We start from the raw sequence: 21,516 nt of genomic DNA on the forward strand, positions 1-21,516 counted from the left end.
ACTTTTAAGACGCGGCATTCTATTTCTGCACCACAATTTAAAAAGTGGATATTTATTTAGTAATACTGTTCAAATGTAGAGGATAATTAATTACAGTAGTACTAACTACTTCTGTAGTATCCTACTGAAAGAGTTCAATAATATTAACTACGGAATGGGATAGAATGGAATTTCGGGAAGGGGCGCATTCTCAAACCCTCACCGGCTGACTACATTAAGATTTGAGGCGTAACCAGGTTTCGAGCAGGCAACCCCACTCGTCCTAGGCCGCACCCTCCTTGCGTCGCCAGCCAGCGTTTGGAGAATAGTACCATGGAATGATGATGGAATGGAGAAATGTTGGCAGAATGAAAAGGCCCTAACTGTGACCTTATCCGCCACAAGTGTCACTATGGATTTTTCATTGAAAAATTCCAGGTCTGACCTGGGCATGAACCCGGACCGCCTGCGGGAAAGGTAGAAGGTCTGACCACTGAGACACCGTAGATCATAGGGGTTATTAGGTACGCAGCGCATATTATTTCAATGTTAACCAATAACATTAAACGAGTAGAAATCACGACTACTACCATTAATGTGAGAACAGTGGGCTAGAGATGGAATTAAATTACAGGGAAAATCTAACCAACAGACACTTCATCAACAACAAATTCAATAAATTTATCGCAGAATATAACACCACCTCTTTTACTGAAAATTGACAATTGGATTACTTAGGCCTAGGCCTATAGGATAAATATACTGTGTGAAACGAAAGTCATTTACCAACTGGGATATATTATTCTATTTGGAAATGATTGCTATCATTCGGTCATATTTGTGTTTTGTGATGTAATCGCGAATAGGTCACGGCAAACAACACTGCAATAGGTCATTCGTTATCTCGTGAAATCAATGCTTGCGTGCGCCGTAGCATATAGTAAGAACCTTATGGTGGGGGTGGTAAGTGAGCTCGCTAGTTACGAATAGAAGCGTAGCGAGGGAGGGACGCTTCTCAGTCCACTTTCTATTTCCCCTGAAGCGCAAGTAGGTTTCATCTGCCTATAAAGTTAGTTCATGATTTGTTTCGTTTATTATTTGAATCTACTGAAAGCTGAGGGGAAGATGATTATTATTTTGAATTGTAATTGATACTGACTGAGAGTTGAAAAAGAGATCATGTTGACTCTGAACAGTGAATGGAGCTACTCTGTGGGGACAGTCACAGAACAACAAGGAAAGCTACAGAGGTGTTTCAACGTCGTCATCCAGACATTCCAAAATCATCACATAGGCAGTCTATTACATAAAATAGAAGAACGTTTAGCGTGCTCGACATGAAGCGAAGTGATCGTCCTAAATCGGCTACGGACGAACAACATGTAAATTGTTCGGGTTGCAAATAAGGTCAGTGCGCTATGTGGTTCGATGGAGTGGTATTAATAGAGAATCTGATCGCAGAATATTGAAATCTGCACGTTTTCAACCCTAAAAATTGCATAATGTACACACAGTGCAAGAAGATAATCCACGAAAGAGGCGAGCTTATCGCAACTGGATCATACGGAGTTTGTGTATTGGCCAATCCTTCCTTCAGCGTGTTTTAATCCAGTGACAAAAGACTATTCTTTTTAGATGTGTATGCTTTTATACAAAATGCAGGATATTGGTCGAAAGCAAAACCAAGATGGATTCTTGTATTCAATAATCAAATAATGCTCAAAAAATATTAGGGTTGTGTGCAATATTAGGTTTTGATTCTGGAATCATACTTTTTAAAGAGAATGTGAAAGGTGGCTACACATTTGTTGAATTAGTGGACAGCATTGCAATGTACTTTCTGTAGTATTTATCAATGATCACTGAATAAACGGATGAGAATGTGGTTTCAGCTAGATGGAGCCTCAGCATTTCGTCATGACAGTTCGTGAGAACAGAAATTACACGTTCGGTGTGCACTGGATTGGACGAGATGGACTTCAGTCATAATCTCCACTGTCACCTGACCTCACAGCTCTAGATACTTTCTATGAGGATATGTGAAGCTGTATGTTTGTCAGACAGCGCCTTCATCTATAAGCCTAGGTCTATATGAACTGAAAAAGTATCACCTATTTAATCCAACACATTTCAGAAGTAACACATAAGAATGACAGAAGTGTCAGGATCGAGTGAGACACTGTCTTCAAGTAAATGGAACACTCTTTGAATTTGTACTGTAGTGCACTGTATAGTCATAATGCTAGTCATGTTTCCTGAAAGTAATGCAATAGAGGGTTATTCATAAATCCGTCAAACATTAAACAAATTCACCATAAATGGATGGTGGTAATTCTTACGCTGACAGAGAGAGAAACTCTCCAAGTTTTTAAAGGAAAAGTCAGCGCGCATAGTTCCCATGCTTTGCCACCAGGGGTCAGTAGTAACAAATCTGGCGTTCAGTAAAAGTGAGCAGTCATTTTGTGTTGAAATATGTAATAACTTTGTCTGTTATGACTGTACAGCGATGATTTCGAAAAGAATTCAAGAAGCCAGCACCTGTTTTCTACAGTAACAAGAAATGGTATGAGAAATTCCGGATTCACATGGTCATGGAACACTGACTGATGCCACAGATGAATGAAGACAGGGGTAATGATTACATCTTTCAACAAGATATCTGTCCAACTCATTGCGAAAAAGGCATGCGAGGGTATCTCAATCAAAATTTACCACAAAGGTGTATAGAGCACATGGGAAAAGATGACCCGTTAATTCAGTGACCACCTTGGTCCCCATATTTAATTCCGTGTGAAGTTTTCTTGTGGAGATTTGTCTTTGTGATTCCACTCCCGGCTAATCTTCAAGTTCTTTGCAAATGTATCACCGCTTTTGTCGACCGTGATATGCTGATATGCACATAGGATGAAATGGATTATCACACAAATATCTGCCATATCTGCAAAGATCGACACATTTAACATTTGTGAGACATATAAAAAAAATTAAAAATTAATTTAAAAATTGGTGAGTTTACCTCTATTTCAGTATAATAATATTTGGTATGTGTTGCTTAGTTTATTAGTGATGAATTTTTTTTATGTTTGACGGACTTATGAATAAACCTGTATAATAATGTTGTGTTATATGGTATTTCATGGCAGAATGTGACTACAAACAGATTTGATTCAAAGAAAATAATTTGCCTATATTTATCATTTCAAAATAATGTTTCTTTCCACAATTTGGCAAGTATATTTTGTGTCCGATTGTGTTTCGTTAGAAGTTTTAAATTTTGTATGACAGATGTAAACATTCTTCTAATTATTTGAAGCGAAATACAGCAAATATCAGAATAGTATTCCTTATTGTTGCATACATTTACCTAGGCCTATGTATTTCCAATTTTATATACCTATATAAGCTGTTGATGAACACGTTTCTTGTTAAAAAAAAAATATCCTGTACGTCTGACTTTATTGACAAAGTCATGAATAGTTGACCTGCTAGGAATTCGAACACCTGCAAACCGATGTTCAAATTTTCTTCGACACCTTCTTGCAGAAGAGTATTTCACATACGCATCATAGAGAAAAATACGTTCTTCTAAAGTATACGCAGCCATTATTAATAGACTCTTTATCACCACGAGACAACACAATTTTATACACAACACACGCACAGACGTCTTTCCCTCACGACAGATCCAACTCGAATGACTGGCGCGTCAGCGGTAGCTACAGCGATACTCTGGCGGCAGGCGCACCAATCTTCACCCAGTCCAAAGCCGCTAGGAACGGTCCGGCCGAGCTCTGAACGCACTGCATATTCAATAATGGAGTATAAATAAAATCTTACTTCAAAAAAACTATTCACCATTAATAAAGTATAGCTAGGTCTACGAATTTGATGTGACAATAACGATGTAATAAAAATTAATAAGTTACATTTTGTGTAAAGTGCAATACTTTAATGCAAAAAAAACATATACTAACACGAATACCAGTACAGTTTTGTAGGAGTTGTGATGATACAGAATTTGAGTTGAAACGCTGTAATTCCGACATCTGACTGAACTGTAGCTATCAAATAATCCAATTTTTTCCATTGATCTGCGAAAATTCAAGCGCATAGCTTCGTTTCAGAACATACTTTGCAATTACCATCCAAGATCAAAAGGGAATTGACAAGCCCAGATCAAAATCGAAAAGTTGATGCGCTAACGAAGTGAAATTGTGCACCGCAATCTGTATGAAATTATAGCCTTTTGACCATTGCAGGCTCCAATAAAATCTATGATGCTGATTTTTAAACTGAATGATCACAGATGTAGTTACTCTGTCACGTTCCCTCGCATCAAAAATTAGATTATCTGCATCATGAATTAATTAATGTAGAAAACATTTTTAGCAAAAACTTCGCACAATTGCGGCAATTGTATCTGAATTTTTAACAATTAAGTTTAATGTATTTCACGGAGTGTTGATGCCAAAACAGCTATGTAGTATTTTGTCTTGCTCAAAAATGACAATTGGAATTTACGGAACTCACTTTCTACGCATGATATAACCACAGTCTACTATATACAGTCACGAAGCTTGAGTTTTGAGGGTGCTCGAAACAATAGACTGTGCCGGTACTATTTTGCATTGCCTGTAATGAGGCGATATTAGCGATCCTAGTGGTGAGCAACTATCTAATGTTTGCATATTTACTACGTATTGAACTTCGTGACTATATATACTAGACTGTGATATAACAGTACCAAAAAATTAATAACTTTTCTCTTATCTAACAGGTTTTCATGAAACGTTGTACAGTAGTTATAGATTGCATACAGTATTTATTTTGTATACAAACTCCGATTACGTTTGTACCCCTTATAATGACTGAATTCAGAGAAAAATTAATAACTATTAATAACCTTTCTCCTATTTAACAGTAGTTACAGGTAGTATATTTGTTTTGTTTAGAAACTCTGGTTACGTTTGCACCCCTTGTAGGGGCTGAATTTAGAGAAAAATTAATAACTATTAATAATCTTTCTCCTATTTAACAGTAATTACAGGTAGTATATTTGTTTTGTTTAGAAACTCTGGTTACGTTTGTACCCCTTGTAGGGGCTGAATTTAGAGAAAAATTAATAACTATTAATAACTTTTCTTCTTATTTAATAGTAGTTACAGGTAGTATATTGTTTTGTATATAAACTCTGATTACGTTTAAGGGAAACTACCCCTTATAAGGCGTGTATTTAGAGGAAATTAATAACTTTTCTCATATCTAACAGATTTTCATTAAACTTGGTAGGGCCTACAGTAGTTATAGGTATATTTGTTTTATATACAAACTCTCATTACACTTGTGTAAAAGAAACTGTCCCATTGTAGCGGTCAATTTAGGTAAAATTAGAAGCTTTCGTCATACGAAACGACTTCTTGCGATGGTTGTCTGCGTAAAGACAAGAATAGTAGAGATCTCGTGTTGTAGATTTACATATTTTATATCTTTGATTTGATGAAATCGCGCACAGTTGTAACGCCTATCTCGTATTGTGTCGTGAATCAGGCTCAATTTCTCCTTTTCCAAACCACTCAATTATTTGCACTTTTTCGATACTTAGCACAGCACGTTTTCTTTTGATAATCATGGAAGACATTTTGCACAGAAGTTAAACAGTAAGGCCACTCGAACATTAAGGATTAGGACTGAATGTTGCACGGGTTTACAATTGTGTGGAAGTTCTTAGGATCATTTCTTTGAAAGCAAGTAATGACTATTTTACAAGTTGCAACAAACACTCCCTCCCACAAGTAAATGTTCCTGTTCCCGGAAGCGGAAGTATTCCTACCACATATTGAGTAATAGTAAATGCTTGTAATAAACTTTTCTACGTATTAACAATGTACAGGACGTCATATTCAGCGTATTCCGAATCTTATCGTACCGGTGGACATCAATGACGTCACGCTGCAGCGGAATAGGCACAAAACTGCTGGAAGGTTCAATGCCTGTCATGGCGGATGTACAAATTGTTATTGTGCTACGCTAGCAAGATTTTGCGAAATTTTCATACTGTCATCGCGCTCAAAGAAAAGAGATCATAAACAATTTATTTCTTGAACCAGTAGCAATAACTGGTCCGTTGACATGTTCGCTCATAAGCCATTAACATATATTTTTTTTTTTTTTACATTACGCACATTACAAACAATACAGCAGAACACACCGCCATGACACAACAGTGCACGATGTCATTCGTCTGCTAATTCCCTCCTTATACAAGAACCAATCAAATTCACTGATGGCGGTTGATGGATACTGCCACCACCTCTGCAAGCTGATAGAACCGGTGCGACACTGGTGGAGCATCAGTGACGTCAACGTTAAATTCGGAACACCGTGATGCCATCAGATTGCTCAGCTCTGAGATTCGGAATACGCTCAATTTCTTCTGGAGAAATAAGGAAAAAGAAAAGATTTTCGGATAATAGGGTGACGGATAATCGAAGTTCTACTGTAACCTTAATTATAGCTATAAATGTGTGTATATGTACATATAGGGTAAATTTACGTCAAAATAGTTTATCTATGATTGTTTAAATAAAAAATGTTCAACATTGTGACACTGTAAGATATGTATGTATCTAATGCCTACCCACTTCACTCTACGTGATTTATATCTAAAATTAATTAATAGCATGAACACAGTCTTCATGATATTATGATAAAATAATGTATTGCTATGAAAGCGAAAGTCAAAGCGTCATAATTAAATGAGAGGCATAAACTGCGCACAAGTTGAAGTACGAAATCAGATTAGAATTTGACATAGTTTTTAAATTCTTGAAACCGATAGAGTCGGCACAAAGAGAACAAATGAACAAGAAACTTGAACAACTTGTTTTGTTGGCAGAGTGACTCACTGCGGGAGAGCGCATTCAGGGACTACCGCGGAGACAACGGAGATGAAGATAACGTTGTGCGACACCTCGATTCCATCGGTAAGTACATCACTCGCTTCAATCAATCCAGCAAGAACACAGACCCCTTGCATATGTAGGTGTAACAAAACAGCATCGGGCGCCGCGCAATTGATTACGACACAGGAAAAACAGAGTTATAGACATACGAGTATAGTCACCCTGGTGAATTGACTTTTCCTGTACAGGATATTGGTGGAGCATATATTATATTCGAAACATTGATATAAGGTAACAAATAAACTAAAAAAAATGATTAACATAAGTCTAAACGTAATTGTAATTGTATTCTTAATATTGTAGTTGTAATCACCTGGTAGAGGGGAAGAGAAGGCCTGATGGCCTTATCTCTACCAGGTTAAATAAATAAATAAATAAATAAATAAATAAATAAATAAAACGTATTAATTTTAAATATTTGTCCAAATAGTAATAATATTAAATTATCGTTTTCTGCTATAAAATTTTACTTATTAAATCAAATTTAGACAATCATGTACTTGGAAATACTGACTCTTTGGCCAGTTCTGTTTTCTCTTTTGTGGGAACTATCAACTAATACTATGCATTCACAGCTACTCTGACTCTAAAGTCATGTGCCACTTCTTCAGACAATGTAGGACAGACACAAGACAAATTGCACGCGGCTACAGCATGCGCAAGACAGATAAACACATACTCCTTCGCCGGGAGTAAAACAGGAGCCCACTGGACTGTAACTCGAAACGCTACAACTTGAGCCATAGTTAAAGACATTTCAGTTTGTATTACAATAAATATTCACGTTGTTCTTAACAGGTAAAATGCAATTTTGACACTGACTAGAGACCAAGGTTCGAATAGTGAAGGGTGTTCTTTCGTCGTCAATGTGGTGAGTGATGACCTATGTTGTCATAAGGCAAGGTTTGACGCCGATCTCACCCTATGTAACATGTCTAATATGTATGTAATATCGAAATTGTCTTACACAGCAGTGAAGATCAAATTCTTACAAGTAATAATTCTTAAGAAAAGAGTGAAAATACGAGTACGTAATAATATTCACAAATGTTTACACATTTAAATAAGCTAGATGATAACTATGTAATACAATACATACATTTGTTATGTTTTAACTTGTAAATATATATAAACGACAGAACTAGAGTCAATTACTTTATTATACATATTTTTTTGGATCTGGATTTTTGCGTTTTAGGCACTTTCAATCTTATACATTAGACAGACACGTGACGGAACTCCATTCATGCGGGGGCAATGTAACACCATATGTTCTCCTAGATAAAAAGAAAGGCAATAGACAAATATCCCCGACATAGTTTCTCATTAATTAACCAGACATTCTTGATAGGAAATGAAATTTCCATAATGGTCTCCCTGTTACTACTGTATGCTGGCCGCGGGTACAAACTCGGCCGAGAAGATGTATTTTCTATGGAGAAAAAATTCGTAATATGGCTTCTTTCGAGAGTGATTTAAAGCTGGAAGACACGTGTCGTAGATTTACATCTCATAAAAATTCCTCTCCCTGTAAAGCCTTGGTTTTTCTGAACCGACGCATGCGAGATGCGAGGCCCGCCTCGCACAAATCTGGACTATACGAGAGATAGTGAGTGGTTTCTATAACTGCGAGGTGTTTAGACCTCGCATCTCGCAGTTGTAGAAACCACTCACTATCTCTCGTGTAGTCCAGATTTGTGCGCCTCGCACCTCGCATCTCGCATGCGTCGGTTCAGAAAAACCAAGGCTTTAGAGGACTCAAGCCAAATCCGTCGGTCATTTCTCATACATGTTGAATTTCACAGTACTGTTTAATTTCTTCAGTTGGACGCGTAGTTGAATAAAATGCAAGTACTAACTAGTATTAACATCGCCATAGTATAGATTCGAAATAAAATTATACGCAGCTTTAAAGCTGAACATCGGTAATGTTAATTAATGTACGGAGATCACTTGTTACCTACAATCAGTTAAAATAAAAAATTAACAATTCAAAATAATTGGTTGCACCAATTTTCCCTTTGTTAGAGTATGACGAGGACCATACATCCAACATATTGTATTTCTTACGAAATTGTGAAAAATTTCAAGGAATTCTAACGCTGTTATTAGTTTACTATCGAGTAGTGTTTACACTCACTGTTGTATTCACATTTCTAAATTATTTGAAGTAGATGATGTGTATAATTTATTATTCAATTATTAAAACTCTGTAAGATATTTTACATAGTTTCAAATGACTTATTAGTTATTACTTTATAAGGCTTATGCACTTGCTCCAACATTATCCTGTAGAAGAAAAAACTACTGTTTTACTTATGAAGGTACTAATGGTTTACAATATTCCATTAACTCTGTTTCTATATAAATCAGGTATTGGTGGAAGATATGGCTGGTTATTAAGAAGACATTAAATATTTACTGCTGCAATGAAAGAACCAATTCCAAGATAAAACATCAGCTTCTCGGAATAAACTTCCTCCCATAATAAGCTTTACGTATAAAAATAGACGTTTACAGCTTTTATATTTTAATGTCTCTATCGTTGTAACTAGGCAACGCAAACTATATAACATCTTAACGAAATGAATACGCATGTAATAATATTAGATTACGTTGAGGAGAAACGGAAAAAATCACAGCATTAGGCATTATACATAAATTATATATATATATATATATATATATATATATATATATAATATATTGCAGAGAATCTTTCCACACACTGTTATTATTGCACATCATACATTGAAATAAAATATTAACATATAGACAAAATAAAATGGAGTTAATTTTCACTGTAAATTTATAATTTAAATATTGAATAGTGTAATTTCAATGTTCTCCCTAACTTGTACACTTTCGTGCTGAAAACATGACTCTCTTATCTTTGATTCTCATAAGGGATCAAACGTTCGCCTCTAAAAATGTTGCGTCTAGACGTTTAGGGCCGTATTCATAGACATTCTTAGCACGGGTTTCCGGTGGATGATCAGCGAACTAACGTTTTTCGTATTCATAAACCAGTGTTAGCGATAGCCTATTATATGATATGAATCCTGTACAAGTAACCAGTCGATAACCGCGGCTAGTTTAGCACGCTCGTAGCGCGGGCTAGCGAAATGTCTATGAATAGCTCCCTTAGACGTTATCCGTTGTGTACCATGAGAGGTAGATCTATGCTAAAAAATTATCCATGACTGGTATCTAAACTGGTCTTTATTTCACCGTCCTTAGTAACCTAAACAATGGCTTTATTCACAGCAGTGAATTAAAAGTTTTTAATTCACAGTAGTGAAATAAATTTTTTTCCATGACAACCAACACATTAGCAACAATAAAAGCCACACATACATTCGTTCTCTAATTCATTCATTCATTCATTCATACATTCATTCATCCTTTCATTTGTAATTTCTTTACAAACAACACATTACAAAGAAAAGGTGTACAATTTAAAATTAAATTTAGATAGAAGTGATGCACTTTAGATACTAGTAATGGATAAAATAATATATAGCACACGAGAGTAAACAGATTTTACTCTCTTATACTATAAATTTCTGTTATTGTGATATGATTAAAATTAATTGAGGAATAATCGAATATTGGCAAAAAATGAAGTTCTCTGCGAATACCTGCCCCAAATATAGTTCTTGTTTACGAGAATTTTCTCTGTATTTGAACCAGAATTTCTTACATGGAAAAAACCTTCAATCATTAGGCTAACGATTGGACTAAACAGGCCTATGCTAATATAAGCGTTTTATAGCATTTATTTCTAAAATTATTATGAACAGATTCAGAAAATTTACACTGCAGTCACTCAGATACTCCGAAAATAGTCCGTCATTTCAATGTTATTAATTTTTCATTTCACTAAATTTCAACGTTAGTCTGTTGTGTGAAATAGACTTAAGCACTGCATCGCATTTCGTTTGATCGCTCCTAAAGAGAACATTTATAATTTAATTCCTGAAGACTGGAGTGCTGCGAAACCCCAGCTTCAATTAAATTACGCATATCGCTACATTGTCTTCCTGACACGTAGCCCTGTATTGTGTCGGTCAACACACGCAGGAATACTCATATTGTAACTGTTATTTTAATATAGGAACATCAATACAAACCCAAACACAAATAGGCCTATGAGCGGAAAAAGAAATGGCGTGTTATTTCAACCCTTAAAATGGAAAAGTAACAAAAAAAACACAATAATGTTAGTAAGCAGAATTCATTCCTATTTCGCATTAGATTTCTTACCTTAATAATTGACGCGTCGACTTCTCAGTCGGAGGTCCTCATTCAAGTCCCGGAGAGTAGGAACTACAGTGAAGGACATAATTGCTAAGCGGGCGAAAATGTTTCAAGATCTGTAGAGCGGTTCATAAGAGGCTATAGCAGGGATGCAAAACTGTGCTACAAATGTAGCACATGTCACAAACCGGAACACGCAACTTAACCCTTATCTTCAATCCTCACGTCGTTGTAGAGTAGGGAGAGAAGAGATATGTATTCGATGTGCTTTCCAAACGTCACAGAAACGTTATTGAAGGCTCCGGTCTTTCCCCATGCTTTCACTCCTCTCTTCCCCAGTTCTGCAACCCTGGGCTATAGTTTCAATTCCTTCTTAGCAAAACGAATATCTCGTCAACATATGACTGAAAATTTTCGAACTCGGAACGTGTGCAGTGTGGCATTCTTTGACTTAGATAAAACTCGAATCGCTCAACTATTATGTCCCTCATTTGTACAATTTACAGTAGAGGCGCTGTTTGGTGCATATTTTCGCTGAGATACTTCCACTTCCCCCGCCAATTTTAACTATTTCTCCATTAGTTACCATAATTATTCTACAGTAACGAGTATTTATTCCTGCGGTGCATCATGGGTAACGTGTATAACCGAGAAGTGATCTGTAGTTTGGATGTGTTACAGCTATAGAACGATTCAGAGATCAATAGTGAAATTAGAGTGCTCGCCACTGCAAAAAAAAGACATTAATCACTATTGGTGAGCAAATTAAACTGTTAAAAAACGCATTAGTAGAAAGAGTAAAGATCTCTCATAGGCCTTATCAATATTTAAAAAAGTAATACAGTAGTTAATAATTTCACAGCCGAAGAGAGAATAATCCACTACAAATGAGCGATTTGCATAGCAAATTTTGTTCCAAGCATCGCTTTGTTAAGTGGAGACGAGCTCTCAGTTCTAACTGTTGACATTTAGCATTACAGACAAATCAATCAGTTATTTTAGTCAAATATTAATTACTTGCTTTGAATGATGACATTTTGCAGTCTCTTTTAAGTACAACAGTTATTCAGTTGGTTTAACAATAGCCGATGATAAAGCATCGTATACTGCAGAACAGCAAGGATAGCCTAATACACGGAAGAAACTGCTAAACTTCCTTTTTTGCATACATTTTCGTAAGACATAATAGAGCTCCAACCCCAATCCTTTGATCAGAAGTCAGTACAGTAGAACCTTGGATTACGAGTAATTTGGTTTGCGAGTGTTTTGCAAAACGAACGAACAATGAGGAAATGTTTTTGTTTGATAAACGAGCGATGTCTTGCAATACGAGTTGCACGATTTGTACGTACATAACTTGCTTCGCTTGCGAGCAACAGCAAGAGGGGGAAGAGAAGAAAAAAGCGGACGAATTCCTCGCTTCAAATGAGATTAAAGTGATGTCTAAATGTGGAAATCAGCACGAAATTTTGTTCAAATTCACCAACCTGATAAGGTTGCAGCAGTGCGTGCGATAAATATGTTTAACAACAACGCAATGTCACATATTCTACAAATACTCAAAACGAGATAAAAGCAGGTATCGCTTTGATATGCGAGTGTTTTGGATTAAAAGTAAGTTTTCGAAACGAATCATGCTCGTAATCAAAGGTTTTACTGTAGTTGGAATTTCTGTCGATAGGGTTATATCCTGCAATAATAATGGTGTGCCGTAATAGTTCATCGCATATCTAGACGAAAAATTCTATCACATGTAGCAAACAGGATAAAAATTAGTCCAGAAATTTTCTGTTGGTATCAAGGAAGACTACATACACGCTTATTAATTTAAACGATCAACAAATCCAAGAAAATTACACGGAAGTATATACATATGTATGTGTAAGATAATTGATTTTAACTAAAAAAAATTGCTCAAAGCACATACAGCTTTAACCGTGTATGTCTAAGAGCTGAATAAATAAGTTCGCTTATCTCTTTTCTGAAATCTGCATTTCTCTGATTATATTGTATATAAAAGTAACTTAGTTAATGTAAGTACAAAGAAATTACTGTGCCGACGAACAGTGTTCTACATTATCAAAGTTACGTAAATATTTTTCAGTATTCCTATACCATATAGTATAAGAATTATTAATGAATTCCCGACAAATGTGTTTTGATCAGAGGACGTAGCATTCTGATAAGCACGCTCATAAAAGAGAATCAATGCAAAACACTCTGAGTATCAATCAAATCACCGCCAATACCTGAATGTGTATGTCGTAATTATTAAGAGTTGATATATCGCATTCTTGCTGTTACACCTACGCATGCTTCACAGAAGTAAGGTATGCAATGAATGTACATTCCTGAGGAAATTAGATTAATGCATGGCTAAACTGAAACAATGAAGTTTAAGCAAAGGAATGCAAAATAAATGTTGTACTTAAACACAGAATTGAATATGTTATAAATAATTACAACTGAAAAGATAAAGTACAAAATAAAATCTAAATGGATTTTAAGATAAAATTAATAAATAAATTTCATTTTAAATTTCTACACAAACTAGTCATAAGTTTCAGTATTAAATTGCATATTAAATTAAAAGGCATCACAGATAAACTTGTAATATTTTAATGTGCCTGGCACGCCTTCAAACATTAATATTAATCATTAATGTTAATTAATTTTACTGAAGGTTACAATGAAATTAGAGCGTAAAATATGAATGCAACCATTCGGATGTACAAATAAACTGCCACCTCTAATAAATTGATATGTCGTCGATCAATAAATTGCAACATGCAAAGTTCGTGTGATGCGAATTCGTCCATGAAAAAAAAGTTTGCTGCAGAATTCAGAGCATCAGGACGTTTATTGAGATAATTTTTAGGAGTAATTACCCTATTATCAGTAACTGGAAAAACTACCATAAATCAGTTCTGATTAGTATAATGAAATGCAAACCTAGAAGAGGAACTTGAAAGGAGAGGAGACTCGATCGCAGAATTTGTTTTAAATAGAAAATATCATTCCGATTGAGTTCATTTTTTTAATTCATAGTTTTCTGCCCAAGGGCAGATCTGTCATTATAAACCCAGCATTCGTCAATCTTCCTAAATTTTCCGCCTTTCTCTTAGTCTCCGCATACGATTCACATATTTTAATGATGTCTCTCATCTGATATAATTAACTGCCTCTAACTTTTCTTTATTACATGTTCCAGTTTATATTAAATTCATTTTAAATTTATTCATTAACTCTTTTCCTGAAACACCTGTTGATGAATTTCTCATATTGCACGTTGCATAATAATTTGTACGTCCACAATACCCCAAAGAACACTCCGATCATTAATTTAATAATTTAAATTAGTTTTACGCCATATTTTTACGCAAGGGAAGTAATGTTAGTTTATATGATTGAAATGGCGTAGATTAAGTTACGCCTGGGAATTTTTTTTGAGCCAAGCAATCTGGATCCTAGTGGTCAGCCGTAGATTTCGGCCAGATGTCCCAAATTGTGGAAATTGTTATTGTTGTTGTCTATAGTAAATACGTGGCAATTAAAATGTTTACTTGCAATATTTAAGCAGACACTAGAAAGTTGCAGGGAAATGAAATCAAATTCTTTCTCTCATAGGTTTCATATATGTACACAGAACATACGTATCAAATTCACAGTGACAAATACTTATAAAAATTTAAACTTTCTGTTACGATTATAAAAATGAGTTCTTAACGTACTGCAAAGTTCTGTCATTCATATTATACGCTCTAGTGTTGATATTCTTCTAATATCTTAATTAATTAAATCTGTTATATACATTTTATGTTTGATGTGGCCATTGTATTAAGATAAATAAATATTTTGTCTTGTCTTGTATTTGAAAGCATGTCTATAATCTGATAATCTGATAAACTAAAACAATAGCTATAATGTTATTCTGCTTCTCCACGTCCAACTACCAATTTCCAATGATAATGCTTAATGAAAAGAGGTAAGCACATAGAGGCATATAGAGCAAACATAGCGTAATAAATCCATTCAAATCAACACATCCACATTAATATTGAATGACGTAGCTCAATTTAAACACTTCCTAATATCCTGGTAACATTCCGAATTACTGTAAACAGAATCTACAGCTGCATCCTACAGTAAATCAGAGCCATAAAATGTCCATTATTTTGGCACCCGGAAACCATTAAAATGAATATAGCTTAAAACAATTTTAAATTGTAATAAAACCATGCATGAGAATCAGCGAACGCTCACGTATAAAAAACAATTAAAAACACTTGGTAATAAATTATCGCACAGATTTTTATTGTTTAATAAAACATCTTCCTGCTGAGGCATAATACCACCCGCTCAACCGTCGAGAGAACTGTGTTAATACCGAGTATATTAAAGAGCAATATGTCAGGGAGAGATTACTGCTGGCGCAGCGAGGCGCTTGCCCGTCAACTCCATTCCTTTGACATCATCCACGCACACACACACAATTCACGACCTCGTTTTCATTCACACTATCTAGGAACATTCGCACTCAGTTTATGGAAGTCAGAGCTGCATTGCAACATCAAAATTTATTTAAGGATGGTACATTAATATTGAAGTATCATTTTCACATCTGAATACTCTAAATAATAGCCTACAAATACAATATAAGATCTAGGTATATACGCTTAGTTAATTTTATTCTTCAATACACATTTTTAAAGAAGATGTTGTTTATGTGGAAATACAATCAGACTAATGATAAATATACAAGGTGGACCAGAAAAAGAGGCGATTTTAAATCTTTGCTTTTACCAGCTAAACTAGGTTGGGTTCGGTTGCGAAGCAATCTCATTGTGTTAGGAGTGTATACCATTTGGTCGGGATGGAGAACTGGAGTGATGGAGAATAACTCTTCTCGGGTTCTCAGCCAGGTGAGTTGGAGATTAGCTTCCAAGCTTTCGACGGCTAGCTCTGCCATCGTCCCTGAAGAAGATGGCAGAGCTAGCCGTCGAAAGCTTGGAAGCTAATCTCCAACTCACCTGGCTGAGAACCCGAGAAGAGTTATTCTACATCAAACGCCGGGAAAGCCTCAAGTCATACATGGAGTGATGGAATCCAATCAAGGCTTATTACAAAATTGGCGATATTTTCGTGACTGTACAATGCCTGTTCCGGCAGCATTACACTATCGGTCGCAATGATCCAGTGCCACCTGCGCAATGCGCATCTACTTTTCTTAATGGTGAACCATATATGGAATTGTATTGAATTTGTATGGACACTAGAACTAGAACGCGATATCTCAACAGAAACAGTGACGTCGAGCAGAACATTTAGGGCTTTGCTCCAATACAGTTCTTACAGCAGCGATGGTCTCCGGTGTTCGCACCACCCCTGTAGGCTTCTCCTATACAGCAGAACCCGTCTCTTGGAAAATTTTCACCCACATTTTGATAGCATACACAGATGGCACTGGATCATTGTAACAGGTATTATAATGCTGCCGAAAGAAGTGCTGTGCAGTCACGAAACTATCTCATTTTTGTAAAAGCATTGATGGCATACGCACAATTTATGTTAGTTATATCCTAGATCATATATACCCAGATTGCTCGGCCTTATAGGTTTTGATGGTAACAACTTTTGTCAAGTTTACTATGCTGCCATCTAGTTCTTACATAAGGAGTCACGTCAGAATTGCATTAGCGACTGTACTGCCATCTCATGTTCGTTTATGGTGGACGGGTAGCGATACTGGCGGTTGTTCTCTTCAAAGTACTACCGAGTTTAACAATAGGGATGAGCAATCTGTTGTGTATGTGATCTGGAGTTATATTAACATACATTTATTAACTTACACATATGTTTCAACATAATCCTCGCATTTACCAAGCTACAAGGATTAGTTTCAGTGTTACGCATTTATTGTGACGTCATTAACAGGTTTTTAGTGGGTTATTTTACGACGCTTTATCAATCGTTGTGGTTATCTAACATCTGAATGATATGAAAGTGATATTGCCGTCGAAATGAGTCCAGGATCCAGCGCCGAAAGTTACCTAGCATTTGCTGTTAATGGATTGAGGGAAAATGCCGGAAAAAACCTCAACCAGGTAACTTGTCCAACCAGGATTCGAACCAGGGCCCACTCGTTTCACTGTCAGGCAGGATAACCGTTATTCCACACGGCGGTGGATCATTAAGAGAACTAAAATACGAGTAACTTATAAGCTGGTAGCTCCATAATAGGAGCAATTAAATTCCCCGGTACTCTATTTTATCTCTCAACAATTACATGAAAACATTGGTCGACTTATACTTTCCACTTAAAACTTAAGTTCCAAACATTTTTCGGCTTTGCTTTTATCTGCCAAAACATTACAATTAAATTAATTTCTGGCGCGATAACCCATGAAGGACCAAAACCGACTAGCCGGCTGCTGTCCTACTTCAGTAGTGGTCAAAGATCATCCAACCAGACCGGAGGTACCGTGTGGTTAGCACGATGATCACCCCAGCCGTTATAGCTGGTTTCCGTAAGCGCATTTCGCTATTTTAGCTTACCAAATTCATCACAATGCTGGGAGGGGATCGTTCCATACACTGACCGAAATTTTATGAGAAAATTCCTTCCCCACGAGGCTTGGAACCCGTAATTCCGTAAAGCGAGTCCTAGGCAGGATGCCATAGACCACAAAGCGACACTACGGCATGGGACTTTCCTCTGCCACTGCAAAATAAAGTTTAATATTTTAGTACGAGTAGTTATAAATCTTCGCTGTCACATGACTTTCAAATCCATTCACTGACGCTAATTCCAAGGCCCTACTCCACTAGTTACTAAACTTGTCTCTTAGGACGTATTTTCCGCTAAGATTTTTTCTGTTTACCCAACATAAATATTAATATTTGGGAAAATTTAGTTACAAATCTTGTCTATCACATGACTTTCGAATTCATTCAGTGACGAAAAATCCAAGGGTCCTGACTATTGGTTACTTATCTCGCAGGACGTAATTCGATATTGTCTTTTCCCACTTTAACTCTCCGAGATTTGAACTCAGATCTCCGGCGTTCAATACATATATTCTAGTCGTTTAGCTAACGGCTTAGATATATGCACAGTATTAAACATGTTTTGTGATCCCAATCTTTATTTTTTATTTTGAAAATTCTACGGTGTAGTTAATTTGTAAAGAGTTATAATAAAATAGTATTTAAGTATCGGTTATTAAATTAGGCTTATTACATCTGACACCATACAAATAAAAATTACGAGTATAAGATCTCTTAAATGATATGTTATGATTTATCTTTAATAACAATATACAGAATTTCAAAAAATTACAAGATCCAGTGGTTTATAGATACTATAAAATTAATTTTGTATTACTGTACATTGTATCTTCAAGAGTAATTAAAAAGTTAGTATTTCATTTTATTCCGTAGACTATCCGAATAGAGTCTACATATAACTTACTGAATCTTAAAAAAAGACATGTCAGAGCACTCCTCCAGTATAAAGAAAATTGTCACTGTCAAAAAGGAAAATTAAAGATTTATTCTGCCGATTGTGACAGAGTGAGATAAAAAATGTAATCTCAGACATAAAGTAATTAGCACTCTAGCATCTCAAAATCCTCTGTAAAGTTAAGTTATTCTAACTTAAACTTATTTTCTAAAAAGTTTAAAGTTATCCAAGTGTCTGCATATTGATCTTGTCTACCCTACTTCACGTTACATGCAACATGACGGGACAAATCAATGAACAAACATTCAGCAAGAACATTCACCTAAAAGTGCTATCGTTTCAGCTCGACGGAAATTAAGTTAGTAACTTATTGAAGCGTGCATCTGGGGTTTATGTGAAGATAAACGAAATTTTAGTGTCACATGACAGAAAGCAGACATGTATCATCGCAGATGCTTGACGCCCTTTCACGTCATAAATACACTGTAAAAAATACTTTGCACAAGTCTTCTATGTATCGTAACAATAAATTTAATTCATTACACGTCTTTCGACTGTAGTTACGGTGTACGTTCTCCTCACATGATTGTGTCAAGTAGGAAAATGCTGTCAGAGCACATGGAGAGACTGTATGTATACGTATAAGCAGCTAGCAGATTTGAAGGGTAACTGAAAAGATGTCGATTATGAATTTATATGCAGTAAACTGAGGTAGACTGCTACCACAAGAAAATCTAATTACAGATTTAGACAGGACGTTCCGATAAGAATAATTAAATCGCTTGTGGAAGAAGTTAATGTAACTTAAAATTCTGGCTGCTCTTTCAAGTAGAAGTATTATGAGAAGGCGAATACGTATATGAATATCTTCACCTCTTCAAAATCTCTACATTATCTCGTGCAATATTTTTCTATTTAAATTCATTAGTGCATTCATACTACGAATGTACTGCTACTTATCGCCGATCTTAAAAAAGCACTTCGAGATTCCAGGAATATTAAGGAAAGGATTAAGCATTGAGTATGAATTTTTTCTTAAATTTTCTTAATCGACGAATTATGCAATTAATATTATAACTTTCTGAAACTTAAAGAAACCCAATGCAATTACCATTATCATATTCTGTTATTTCGACTAAGAATCTGTACGATTACATTCCATAAAGTAATGAAATCGTGCTGCATTTTCACAATTCATTAGACCAATTTGTGTTAATTCTACCGGAATAAATGTCACCCCATTTACATTAACTTTATAATGATGAAGCTTCCTATCGGCGCGAGGAAATCAATATTCTCCAGTGAGCATTAATAATAGAATTCAATTCTTACTAAATTAATCTTAAATGTGATAATTGAAAACTTATATAAGTAACGAAAACTCAAAATCGTGATAATGATATGCTTGGGACCATGTATTTCTTATTCTTATTATACGAGTAGTTACGAAAAGCTGAGATCGTGACCGGCTCATATCGTTATTTTTTTAATAGCTTATTTTACGACGCTTTACATATCGTTATTAAATACGTAGGTTTTTACTGTCTTACACAATTTCCGAAAAACAAATAATCTTAGTTGTTTTACACCTGATTTATGAAATAAAAATTGACTGTATAATAATCCTTACAGCTTACTATTGTTACCAAAATATAGATATCAATGCAATTACAGAATCGAAATCAATTAATAACAAAACACAGAAAGGTTTGTTACGAAGCCTGAAGTATCATTACTAATGATGAAACCTCTCCTTCCATGGACACGAGGTTGGTTGCCTACGCTTCAACCATACAGTGTGGGTGTCTCTAAACTCTGCACAGCGGTCAGATGTAAACAAGAGCAGGTTTCAGACATACAGATAAAATGTACGCCGGTGGAACATTAACGTTGCGCACTACTTGTTCGGAACATTTGGAGTGAAATATAACCAATGTAAAGTTCTCTCGGTACTTCTCTATGGAGTGTACAATTCAACTAAAGCCTACATATGAATCAGGGATTGCAGAAACAGCACATGTCACTATTTGTGGCGAAATGAGTTTATTCGAGTTTCATGGACTGTTGATATAGGGCTATTATTCCATGCAGAAACCACATGTCAGTATAACCGTCTCACATTTGGAGAACTGTGAAATCCTGGAAGCGCGCAGAAACAACTCATATCAAAGACATGTGCCGACACATTGGTTCTGATTCCAGACGGCAGACATCTACGATACAAGGATACAAAAATTGATCCCACTGAATGACAAATGTCTCAATTCTGGTGGTGAATACGTTGAAAAATAACTCAACAATTGCTGTATCTGTGCCAATAAAAGTTTCCATGAAATGTTGTTCTCTTTCTGTACACGACACTAGGGAAACTTATTTTTTACGGCCTTCGTAATTGAGCTCGAGTGGCCAAAATTTGTGTAAGCACTTCTTTTGACATTATTAAAATGATGGAAGAAAAATTATTAATTTTTAATCTACTCCCATGAGAATATTTGCTTGTAAGTACAAAGGAGAATACCATATTTACCTTCTTCATCGGCATATCCAGACAAAATCGTGCCAAATCAAAGAGAGAAGCTTGACGATATACGCAAACTAATGCGTTACATACCACATGAATATCAAGAATTTTACAATAATATTCTTCAGCGGCCTATTGTGGAAAATTAAGTTAATTTATATGCTGAAATTATATATACAGTAGGTCTATGTATATATTATATCCCTAATTTGACAAATAAACTTTAGTTAAACTGAAATTATTATACTATAATTTTGATTCCTTGCAGAAACAGCACATGTCAAGCTAATATATATTGATTTATTTCATTAACAATTCATTAGATTCCAATA

At 35.5% G+C, this 21,516-nt stretch overlaps 1 protein-coding gene across 1 annotated transcript in view; it reads left to right on the forward strand.

The window, feature by feature from the left end:
* Positions 1-21,516, forward strand: part of LOC138705892 (uncharacterized) — a 250,743-nt gene that overhangs the window by 119,013 nt on the left and 110,214 nt on the right. The window contains exon 3 of the mRNA XM_069834630.1: positions 6,875-6,962. Coding sequence (XP_069690731.1) covers positions 6,875-6,962 — 88 coding nt within the window. The remainder of the gene's footprint in view (positions 1-6,874; positions 6,963-21,516) is intronic.

The sequence above is a fragment of the Periplaneta americana genome, chromosome 9 (genome assembly GCF_040183065.1).
Source record: "Periplaneta americana isolate PAMFEO1 chromosome 9, P.americana_PAMFEO1_priV1, whole genome shotgun sequence".
NCBI lineage: Eukaryota > Metazoa > Arthropoda > Insecta > Blattodea > Blattidae > Periplaneta > Periplaneta americana.